A 12350-nucleotide genomic window follows, 5' to 3' on the forward strand; every position below is an offset into this window, starting at 1 on the left:
GTCAATCCGGGCGCGAGCAATCAAATGTAATGAATTCACTTGTCAGTGCTAAGCTTGCAGAAACGGAGAAGTCTGACTGGGGAGTAAAAGGTTTATAATTAGATTTCCAATAGGATAATAACTAAATGGCAGCGAGCAGTAAAGAGAAAATATTGCGCTCCGGCTAATGGCTGCCGCTCGCTTGCTCCAGACTTGTGGAAGATTCTCTAATTTAATTTGCCTTTGCCAGCAAAAAATTAAGAAATAAAAAAAAAAGGTCTTTTGCTGCTCCCTCGATTGTGCCTCAATGTCATTTACAAAAATCATTGATTTGGGCGATTACTTTATGCAAAGTGGAGACGACAGAGCTAAAAAGGCCGACAGGCCGGAAGTGAGGACGCTGCTGGCTGTAACCGGCCCTCATGGGGGTCCACAATATACACCCATTACCATAGAGGGGAATCCTCCAATCAGCAACCGCAGTTATAAAGAGGGTCTCTTCTTGAAGGACTCGTCCTGCCCTGCATGGCACAGACAGTCCATTGACAAGAATGGGCACCATGTAATACTTGACTTCTCCAGAGGGAGCGCTGCAGGGATCATGAGCACGTAACACCATAGATCCCCACAGATTACAGCTGATCGCTGGAGATCCCAACAGGGAGACATTTACTATCAAGGACCCTTTAAAAAATGTCAGAGAATCCCAACCTTAATGGAAAATAGTGAAAAAAAAGGAAATGTATGAATGTTTTGATCGGGGAATTAAATATGACACAAATGATACAAGCCCCTCATCGATCTCAAGAAAGAAGCCGGACACGAGCTCTGGACATTCAAGAGGCGGCTGCGGGGGGGGGGAAGGAGACCCCAGACATATCTATAGAGCTCCGATAATTACCAGGGCGATCCGAGACAGGTGCTTTTTCCAGCAGGACCCTGTGGAGCAGCCATAAATGCCCCAGGTAGGCTCCCCGCCATTTACGGGCCGTGTCCCTGCAGAACATCGCAGCTCCATCTACATGATGTTACATTACGGTTTCTACATTGTAGCAGATTGTTATAATCTTTCATTATATATATAGGAGACTGGGCAGGCGGTCATGTGACAAGTAAGCTCCACCCAGGAGGGGAAAGGGACAGCTGTCACTGGTGCATTATGGGCCGCGATCATTGCCGGCCATTCAGGAATATCACAGCCTTTACTTGGGTCACAAGCAGTCGTCTGATCTGACAACTGGTGCTGACAACCGGATCGCTCCCCCGAACATTTGGGATAGTCCTGTGTATTGCAGAATATCGATACATAAACTATAACCCAGTGACACATTGTATCTTATAGAACTTTCATTGTGCAGTGGATTTTTTTACAGGATTAAAAACCTTTTGAAATGTTTCCTTTGACCCTTTAGGTCTCGGTTCCTCGTTCATCTACTTTGGAGAATGTAATAAATCCCCATTGTGGCTTCGTTATTCTGTGCACCGTCCCTTTAATGACAGGAGCAGTTCCCACGCTCTGGGGCACAATTAACGGCGACATCTTTACATTCACACATTTCACTTGTGAAGCCATCGTCGTCCTGTCACAGAAACCCGCTGAATGCGAAAGGTCAAATAAAAAAAAAACTAAATAAAAAAATGACAACGTGACGCGGAGCGGCTGAGCCGCAATCACCGGCGGAGCAGTAAATTACTGTGCTGTGCGCAGGGCCAGTGACACCGGGCAATAAAAGAGCCTGTGACAAGATCAATTCTGGGGCTTTACAGGAAAGCGCGGCTAATCCTGCGCCATGGCGGACACTCATCCTTTACCTTGCATGGGCGGGCTGTCGTGCTGCGAGCCGTTGTGCTCTGTCTCCATTTCGGGAATACAAGCATCTGAAAGACAAAACATAAGAATGTGTGAATGGAGGTTCAAAACCGATTCTGACCCAACACTTTCCACAGCTGAGGGTCCGTTACAATTGTATGAAGTTCAGACAATCCTATGTGAGCTAAACAGCCGGCATTCCAGACTGATACACTGTAACAAACAAATCAGGACTGGAGGAAGATTGCTGCTTCTGTGTTCAGCTCAAGTGTAACTGTCTGCACTAACACACTGGACCAAACCATCAGCTGTGGGATCGTAAAGGGTGTTCTGGATGTTATCAAAAGATTTCTACTCACAAAACCATGACAGACACTTAAATGTCTATTAGAAAGCCAAGAAACTTGTAATTATGGGTAGCAGAAATTAATTTGTAATTGAACCTGTAGTCCTATGTAACACCACAGAAAATGTAATGGATGTCACCTATGTAACACCACAGATAACACAGTGATAACTCTCTGACTATAGATAATGAAGTAGATGTCAGCTGCAGTCCTATGTAACACCACAGATAACACAGTGATAACTCTCTGACAACAGATAATGTACTAGATGTCACCTGCAGTCCTATAACACCACAGATAACTGATAACTCTCTGAGTACACATAATGTAGTAGATGCCACCTGCAGCCCTATGTAACAGCACAGATATCACAGTGATAACTCTCTGAGTACAGATAATGTAGTAGATGTCACCTGAAGTCCTATGTAACACCACAGATATCACAGTGATAACTCTCTGAGTACAGATAATGTAGTAACTGTCCCCTGCAGTCCTATGTAACACCACAGATAACACAGTGATAACTCTCTGAGTACAGATAATGTAGTAGATGTCACCTGAAGTCCAATGTAACACCACAGATAACAAAGTGATAACTCTCTGAGTACATATAATGTAGTAAATGTCACCTGCAGTCCTATGTAACACCACAGATAACACAGTGATAACTGAGTACAGATAATGTAGTAGATGTCACCTGCAGTACTATGTAACACCACAGATAACACAGCGATAACGCTCTGACTACAAATAAGGCCTGTTTCACACTTCCGTTTTTTCAAATCCGTCAAAATCCGTTGGTTTCCGTAAAAAAACGGATCCGCCATTTTTTTTGCAGGATCCGTTTTTTTTGTCCCATAGACTTCCATTAGTGGTTACCGCGGATCCGTCAAAAAAACGGATCCGGTTTTTTAAAAACGGATCCGTTTGCATCAGTTTCCGTCAAAAAAACGGAAACGGATCCGTTTGGCGGACACAAAAACGGAAGTGTGAAACAGGCCTAACGTGGCAGCTTTCACCAGTAGTCCTATGTAACACCACAGATAACACAGCGATAACGCTCTGACTACAAATAACGTGGCAGCTTTCACCAGTAGTCCTATGTAACACCACATATAACACAGTGATAACTCTGAGTACAAATGATGTGGATGTCACCTGCAGTCCTATGTAACACATGAGCTCACAGTACTTGCTCTACATATAGAGATGACCCCTCGGTGTAACACCTCCCCCACCGAGCAGGGTCTGAGCCCCTAATTTCTTTCCCGGTCCACTCCTCTGCTCTGACAAAGGTCTGCGTGTTGTTACCGTTCAGCATCCGGAGGCCGTCTCCCGCCGTTGCTTGCTTAAGTGCCTGCTCTACTTGTTCTCGTCGTTTCGACTCGAATTCCAGCGCTTCTTGTAATTTTCTTTTCGCCTTTTTCTCTTTTTTCAAGCGCTTCTGAATAGTTGCTGTAAGACACAAGGATTGTCGGTTACGGTCATCCACGCTCTCCCAGGAATATTCTCCCAGAAAAGCCGCTTTCTTGCCGAGCGCATCGTCCCCGCGCGGTTGCAGCCTCCACTCTACGATAATCACTTTCTCCAGGTAATCGCTGCGCAGATCGAGGTTGTGACTATAATCCACTTACTGCTCGTGTGGAAGCGACTCCACGCCGCTGACTAAACACACAGTAAAGCCTCCGCTCGCGCACTCCTCTAACCTCTTTCACATAAAACTGGAAATGTGGGAAATTGTGTTTATCCAGAACATCTGTGAACCTGCACTGATACAATGTGATGATGTCTAGAGATCAATCCCCACCGGTGGCATCCATGAGCGCGGCACCGGGGACTGGAGACCTCAGACGAGCCGCCTTAATTTTTCCAATTTTACTTTTTAAGTTACCATCTACTCTATTCACACTGTGAGGCAGTGACCAATGTTACAGCTAGGGGGCGCTGTGTGTTCTCCCCAGGATACGCACGGAGGGGTATTGAGGCTATGAGGATGCATTGTGGTCACAGGTATAGCTGGGATTGCAATGGGGAAGCAGTGACTGAAGTCACAAGTAGGGGTCGCTGTGTAGCCTCCCCAGGATATGCACGGGGGTGTATGACGACCATGGGTGTGCATGGCAGTTACAGGCGTAGCTGTGACTGCAATGCAGACTGATAATAAAATTAAGTGTTAGTCTTGGACATGTTAGGTAGGGAAATCCTGCTCTGGATGTTGTGTTTGAAACAGATTGCAGTATGATAGTGTTGCAGTCTGCTCCATTCCGGATCCAGGTTTTCGGTTGCTGTGTTAAAAACCCTGCAGGAAAGTTATTCAGATCTGAGGAGTTCTGAGTATGTCTCAGGTGTGTCAGGGCCAGAGTGAATAGGTGCTTGTTTCTGTGCAGAGCAGTTACTGTGCAGAGCACAGGACAGAGCAGAGCCATTAGGGTTGGCACTGGCAGTGTACACAGTGATGCAAGTCTTCCACAGTAACTGGTCTCGGATGTGGACAGTCCTGTGCCCGGATGTGAACCAGAGGTGGATGTCCTGTGCCCAAAAGAGGGCTGGCATGTAACGATTGCAAAACAGGTGGATATGGTGCCCGGCTGCGATCTGGAGGATATCCTGGACTGTGTACGGCTGTGAGTAGAGACTGTGATACAAGCGGTGGAGGACCCCCACGGGAACTAGTCAGTGGAGGACTAGCGTGTGTAGTGACAGCAATCTAAAGGATGCCTTGTACTGTGTAGTGCTATGAACTGGTGTGATTTGAACACTCATAATATGCACTGAAGTTATATGCATTTGCGCGGATTGGAACCTTTTGTGTGTGAAGATAACACATTAAAGAGACTTTTATGTTTGAACTTTGTGGGTCACTGCCTCATAACTGTGTACGGTGCTACCGATGTCTTACATATGGTGAAGAATGCGGGCAGTATGAACTGAGGCATACCCCAAAGAGTGCTGCATGTTGTTGTGCAAGTCTACTGGAAATATGGAGGAACTATTGAAAGAGGTGATCCTCATGCGGCAGCAGCATGAGCAAAAGGCACTGCAGTGGCAGCAGGACGCATTGCTATTCCAGCAGCAGCAAGAGGCGCGGCAGCAGCAAGAGGTGTGGCAGATGCAGTGGCAGAAGCAGCATCAGCGGTGTGAAGAAGAGACCCCTAAGTTGAGGGGCAATCAGCAGAGTCATGAAGAGAACTTAAAGGTAAGGGGTGATCATTGGGTGTACCAGTGGACCTATGTAGAGTCTCAGACAGCCAGGTCTCAGGCAAATGACTTGTTGCGGTTGGTGGAGGAGTGGCTCCAGCCTGAGTTTTTTTCCCCATTCGAGATGATGCAGAGAGCTGTGACTGATCGGATGGTGAGGACTCTGCCAGCCACCATGCAGCATTGGGCCGGGCAAAGGGACCTGGGCAACCTGGACCTGCCTATAGAATTGATTGAGTGGAATAAACCCACTCAGGACATTATGCCAGAGCCCGGACATGGGGCTAGTAACTGTTCTGTGACTTCTGAGCCCATGGACTGCGGGTATACTCACCATGTATCTATGTATGCCCAGCCAGTCTGTACCACCACTGCGGGCACTGGTGGCAGCGAACAGCGATTGTGCAAGGTACTTGTGAACGGGTACCGCACAGAGGCTCTCATGGACTCAGAGAGCAGAATGACTTTGGTCCATAGGTCCTTTGTTGCCGGGGACAACCCCAAAGGACGAAAAGTGGAGGTGGTGGGTATCCATGGGGAAATCCGGGAGTACCCAACTGCTGAGGTTAATTTTTCCACACCAAGTGGGGACATTAAACATGCGGTGGGAGTGGTGAAGACCCTTCCATATGGGGCTGTTTTGGGAAAAAACTTGCCCCTGTTTTGGTCCCTGTGGGAGACCAGGGTCAACCTTCTCACGGTAAAAGTTGTGCTGGGGGCAGAAACCGAAGATGCTGAGATACCTGCCATAGGGGTCGCTAGCCTAGGGACAGAGTGTAATCTCAATAGTTTTCCCCTAGAGGTATTGGCAGGGGAGGATGAAAATAATGCTTCTAGTGCAGAACCCAAAGATGTCAAGTCAGAGATATCTGCTACAGGGTGTCACGTGGACCCGTCCTGTGTGACGCGACCAGCAGGCCGGTAACTGAAACAACAAGACACGGCATGTGAAACTGTCCTGCGTGACACGGCCCGCAGGCCGGTAACTAAACCAACAAGACACGAGGAAAGGGAAAACAGTTACAACGGTGGGCCCTGCGATGGGGAACGGGGACGTGGAGACCTCCTGCACTCCCCTGAGTCAGTGTCCCTCACACTCCTAACGTTCCCTAGGCCGGTTCCGCACCGGGCGCCGATCAGGATACCTGTCACCCTACACCTATCCCTTGCTAGGGAGCTGGGTGATGCAGGCACTGGCCCAACCGCTGTACTAATACACACCAGGGAAAAATACAGACAGGGAAACACCACTTAGCTTTGCTCTGTTGCTCTTGCTCCCAGCAACAGAGTCCACCACCAGAATGCAGCTTTCCTCCTGAATAGCTGCCACCAAGCTCTGTCAGAGCTGCAAGGAAATAACCTCTGACTCCTTCCACAACAGGGCTCTGACTGAGCTGCCAGGACCTCTCTCTAGATCCTTCCTCTACCAAGGATGGTAGAAATGAACACTATCACCAACAGTGATTGTAACACCTGACACTCTTTTATAGGTAAGAGCCAGCAATCACACCTGCTTTAGATCACATGCACTAAACTAAAGAAACCAGAGTGCAATGACGCTCACCACCACCGGGGGCAAACTAGAACAAAAGACACCACTGTGTAATAATCCTAATGGCCACCAGGAGCAAAACCAAACTTAAGCACACAGCTTAAGGAAAAAAAAAAAGGTTACATGTGCTTTTATCTCCACATGTCTCACTCCCTGAGGCAGGTGGAAGGCGCGCATTCAGGAGTGCCCGATGGCTGTTCTGTAGCACAGGACCTGTGATGACGTCACAGGAAGGGGAGGAGTCAGGGGTCACATGAACAGGGGCCTCAGCATCTGCAGGACTCTGCTGGGTTTACAGGGTGGATGTAGCAGAGCCGTGTGTGTACAAGGTGTATGGAGCAGAGCCGTGTACGTACGAGGTGTACAGAGAGGAGCCGCGTGCGTACGAAGTGTACAGAGCGGAGCTGCGTGCATACGGAGTGTACGGAGCGGAGCCGCGTGCCAACGAAGTGTACGGAGCAGAGCCTCGTGCGTACGAAGTGTGCGGAGCCACGTGCGTACGAAGTGTACAGAGTGGAGCCGCGTGCGGACGAAGTGTACGGAGAGGAGCTGCGTGTATATGAGGTGTACGGAGGGGAGTCGCATGCGTACGAGGTGTACGGAGCGGGGACGCGTGTGTGCGAGGTGTACGGAGAGGAGATGGGTGCGTGCGAGGTGTAAGGAGAGGAGTTGCATGTGTACGAGGTGGACGGAGCGGAGCCGTGTGTGTGCGAGGTGTATTAAGTTTGAAAGGAGTGCCGCCCACCAGCTCAAATTTTTTATGTGTGCGGCCCATTTACTCTGCCGAGTTTGAGACCCCTGCCATAGAGGTTGTAGCAGTAGAAGATGTGGAGACTCCACTGAACCCAGAGCTGGAAATGTCCCCTGGTAAGTTCGGGACAACTCAGTTCCAGGGTCCCATGCAGAGAAACTGGTGTAAAAACCGCAGACTTAAAAAGAACGCCGAGAAGAACCGGGAGTGTGTGATCGTGGAGGCGACTGGGGATGTGCGCACGAGGAACCCTCTGGCACCGGCCAAGGATGTGGCTGGGGGTAATGGTAAAATAGATAGAGCGCTCGTTAGACAGCATTGTCGGGAGGCTCAGGTTCGGGTGCGACGTAATAAAGATCGATGCTCGAAGTTGCCGGGGCGGAGTGCGGACGTAGTCACCGAGGCATGGGTAAGGGTACGGAGGAAATGGTCTGAGAGGTCCGAAGGCGAATACTTAGGTGACAGGATGAGCTGAAGGGTTAGTGAGCCCAAAATAAACAAGGTTGAGACCACCCAAAATCGGCCCAAATCTATGGTTAAACGTGAAAGTGAGCATGGCGCTGCAACGGAGAACGGCGTGGTGGGTGGCCCTGTTATGAAGTATGGAGGAGAAATGCAAAGGGGATGGATGTATGTGTTGATCGATAATTCCGGACCCTACTTTGGTTTCTTGGTGCAGTGTCGGGCGGGGATGTCACGGGGGCATGCAGATGCCCTGTCTCGCGCCTATGTGGGATGCCAAGTGTTCAACCCCACAGGTTTGAACAGGGGAGGGGGATGTGTGAGGCAGTGACCCCTGTTACAGCTAGGGGGTGCTGTGTGTTCTCCCCAGGCTATGCACAGAGGCGTATTGAGGCTATTAGGAGGCATTGCGGTCACAGGCATAGCTGGGATTGCAATGGGGAAGCAGTGATCGATGTCACAGGTAGAGGTCGCTGTGTAGTCTCCCCAGAATATGCACAGGGGTGTTTGAAGACAATAGGTATGCAGACAGATAATAAAAGTAAGTGTTAGTCTTGTAAATGTTAGTGTCCAAGACAGAGGTAGGGAAAACCTGCTCTGGATGTTGTGTTTGAAACAGAATGCAGTATTAGTTTGTTCCTTTCCAGATCCAGGTTTTCCATGTGGCTGAAAGCCACAGGTTGCTGTGTTAAAAACCCTGCAGGAAAGGGTTAGTCAGATCTGAGGAGTTCTGAGTGAGTTTCAGGTGTGTCAGGGCCAGAGTGAGTTGGTGCTTGTTGCTGTGCAGAGCACAGGACAGAGCGGAGCCAATAGGCCTGGCACTGATAGCGTACACATTGATGCAAGTCATTCACGGTAACTGGTCTCGGATGTGGACAGTCCTGTGCCTGGAGGTGAACCGGAGGTGGATGTCCTGTGCCCAAAAGAGGACTGGCATGTAATGATTGCAAAACAGGTGGATATGGTGCCCGGAGGATATCCTGGACTGTGTACGGCTGTGAGTAGAGACTGTGCTACAGCGGTGCAGGACACCCAGGAGAACTAGTCAGTGGAGGACTAGCGTGTGTAGTGACTGCAATCTAAAGGATGCCTTGTACTGTGTAGTGCTATGAACTGCTGTGATTTGAACACTGATAGTATGCACATGCATTTGCCTGGATTGGAACCTTTTCTATGTGAAGATAACACATTAAAGAGACTTCTAAGTTTAAAAAATCACCGCAAAACCGTGACCAATGTCAACAGAAACCGATTTGGATACGATTTTTGACTGTGCCGCTAATGTAAATGCTCAATCATGATTGCAGCCCTGGATGTGACTAGAGCAAACAATGTAGTAAATAAGCATTACAAGCAATAATTATCTTCTTTCCATAGATTTAGGGTTTTAAGTTCCTTTAAAAAAAAAAAAATAAAATTGAGGTATTCTCCGGTGTTATGTGTGGCTGCTTCCAAATTTAGTTTTCTTGGTGGAGTTTTACTCTTTCCTTGAGGACCTGAGCAATTTCTTAAAGGGGTCTGCAGTTCTAGTAAACCTCTAAACAGGGGGTGCCCAAAGAGATCCTGGGGAGTAATCGCAGCCGAATGCAGTAAGATTATTGCTGACCCCACCACTCTTCACAATGCCGCGAGCCCCTCCATGAGGCACCTGGTGGAGATTTTAGGTTTACCTCACGCTATATTTTTGCACAGGGGTAAAAAATCCATATAGAATGGCCACAGGGGGTTTGTGCATGGTCCGAGCCTCCACAGCCCCTCTGCCCTGGGAATCAGTGGGGGTCTCGACCTGCAGACCCCCGATAATATCCACTAACAGATGTGGCGTCCCATCACTGTGTTACATTGTATCGGGCAGTAGACGTCGTATTCCCCAGAACTGGTTATAAATCCGCAGAGATAAGTGCGTGCAATTAAGCCTAATGACGGGATCTGCGCCCGCTGCCGCCATATTTTACTACGTGTCACTGATATAAAGTCTCGCTTCCTTCCATTTCTAGATATCAGACCATCCCCGCGGTCGCAGAGATAGAGGAAACGGTTTAAATCCTGTTAATTTTCAGAAGAAAATATGGAGAGAAGGAAACGAGTCTGTAAATCCCGGAACTTTATGAATCAAAACCTGGAACAAGGCGAAACAAGGATACGGGAACCTGCAATCGCGGGCAGAAGGATAAGGGTGCTCTGCACATACAGTACCGCCACACTGTGCACATAATCCCGCCATGCAGTGCTCATGTGATGTGACGCTTCCTGGGGGCAGAACTTAGATGATGAATTTTTCCCCCATGTAATACCGCCATACAGATGCCAAATCATAGCGCCATGCAATGACCACATAGTACTGCAGAATCAGAGCAATCACTGACCATTGGGAATCATTTGGACATTAATCTGATTGTTGCCACCTGCTGAGATCCTGTTTGACTGCTGACAACTGGATGATGGGAGTGATTGTTCTAGTGGAAAATGATTCTCATCTTTGCAAAACTTGCCAGAAGGAGCGTCGGGGTAGTAGATGGAGTGGGATGTATAAGGTCACGGACTATGCTGATGATGTCACAGGTAATATTTCCACTGAACCTTGTATTACCGGTGGGGTCCCTCGTGCCCCCCAATTCCTGCTCGGGCAGGTAATATTCCCACTGAGCCTCATATTACCGGTGGGGTCCCTCGTGCCCCCCAATTCCTGCTCGGGCAGGTAATATTCCCACTGAACCTCGTATTACCGGTGGGGTCACTCGTGCCCCCCAATTCCTGCTCGGGCAGGTAATATTCCCGCTGAACTTTGTTATTACCGGTGGGTCCCCCACATATCCCCCCCCCCAATTCCTGCTCGGGCAGTAAAACCCCTTCCTCTGCATCCTGGGGGTCTATGGGGGATCCTGGGGGCAGCACTCACCTCGGCTCTGTAGTTCGGCCGTCAGCTGCCGCTCCAGGTTTTCCCTCAGTTCCCGTTCCCGACACAGCTCCATTTTTAACTCTTTCTTTTCCTGTTGTATCTGCTTTTCTTGTACTCTGGCATTGTCCACTGCGACTTTAAGAAGGCCCTAAAAAAAGGAGAGAATTGCTGTAAAACTGCTTGGTGATACCCCAGACTCTGATCAGTCACCTCCTACACCCGAAAAAAACTTGCTGATCACATTCAGAGGCCAAATCCGGTCCTGATCTAGTCCTGCGCACAACTGAGGGGTTGTTACAATTGTATCCACTCTAGGAAATTCCCAGAAGCTGCACAAATATTTACTAATTACATAAAAGATACAATAAGTCATACCCATGAGTGCTGAATGTGAACAGGAACTCCATTCCCTGACGGCAAGCAGCGAAACAGACAATGATAAAGCGGAAGATCTCCTCATTCAGCCGCTCGGCTTCCTTCTCAGAACGCCGGCTCTTTAAGCGCCCCCTGTAGGATCTCCTGCCAGACAGATACCTGAATGTTTGTGAGAAGCGTTTCTACGGATGACAGCCCGTCCGCGAAGAGGAATGGCGCCGGGAACCCGGGAGGTAAGGTCTGTCCAACCAGATGAACTTTCTCCAAGGTCGGCTTTATGATGGGGATGGCGATTTGGATTTCATCTGTAACAAAACGGAGGAAGGAAAGTCGTTAGGAGATGAGAGGTTTATATGGCGGCAGGAGCACATCAACATCTATTAAAAGGGCATAAAAACGGTGAAGACAGGGAAGAATCATCACATCGGCCTCCACACAGCGCCACACCGTCATGACTCTGCTTCTAGCAAAGGCACAAATAGTTTTCTTAAGTTACTTACAAAGTTTCAAACTTTAAAGAAAACTAAGTCATGCTGTGTCCCCAGTGCGACCACCATGGCGTGACAGGTAATACACTATAAATAAGCGGTTGAGCCCATAAAATGGGGCTGCAGGAGGAGCAGATGTGGTGCTTGTTTAGGAGTAGATGCAGGTGGAGCAAAAATGGCACAGGGATAGAAGATGATGTAGGTGGAGCCGAAGTAGTGCAGAGATGGGGGAAGCTGCAGGTGGAGCAGAAGTGGCGCAGGGATGGGAGGAGCTGCAGGTGGAGCAGAAGTGGCGCAGGGATGCGAGGAGATGCAGGTGGAGCAGAAGTGGCGCAGGGATGGAAGGAGATGCAGGTGGAGCAGAAGTGACGCAGGGATGGGAGGAGATGCAGGTGGAGCAGAAGTGACGCAGGGATGGGAGTAGATGCAGGTGGAGCAGAAGTGGCGCAGGGATGGGAGGAGATGCAGGTGGAGCAGAAGTGGCGCAGG

At 49.0% G+C, this 12350-nt stretch overlaps 1 protein-coding gene across 7 annotated transcripts in view; it reads right to left on the reverse strand.

Annotated features, from left to right (window-relative positions):
* The window catches only part of DACH2 (dachshund family transcription factor 2), a 417731-nt gene that overhangs the window by 12598 nt on the left and 392783 nt on the right, over window positions 1–12350 (reverse strand). For all 7 annotated transcript variants that reach the window (XM_073589884.1, XM_073589881.1, XM_073589885.1 and 4 more), the window contains 4 exons: window positions 11533–11678; window positions 10999–11146; window positions 3448–3591; window positions 1792–1857 (listed from right to left, as the gene is read on the reverse strand). In XM_073589884.1, the coding sequence (XP_073445985.1) occupies window positions 1792–1857; window positions 3448–3591; window positions 10999–11146; window positions 11533–11678 (504 nt within the window). The remainder of the gene's footprint in view (window positions 1–1791; window positions 1858–3447; window positions 3592–10998; window positions 11147–11532; window positions 11679–12350) is intronic.

This window comes from Dendrobates tinctorius, unplaced genomic scaffold, assembly GCF_039654945.1.
Source record: "Dendrobates tinctorius isolate UK_male_01 unplaced genomic scaffold, ASM3965494v1 ptg000114l, whole genome shotgun sequence".
In the NCBI taxonomy this organism is placed as follows: Eukaryota; Metazoa; Chordata; class Amphibia; order Anura; family Dendrobatidae; genus Dendrobates; species Dendrobates tinctorius.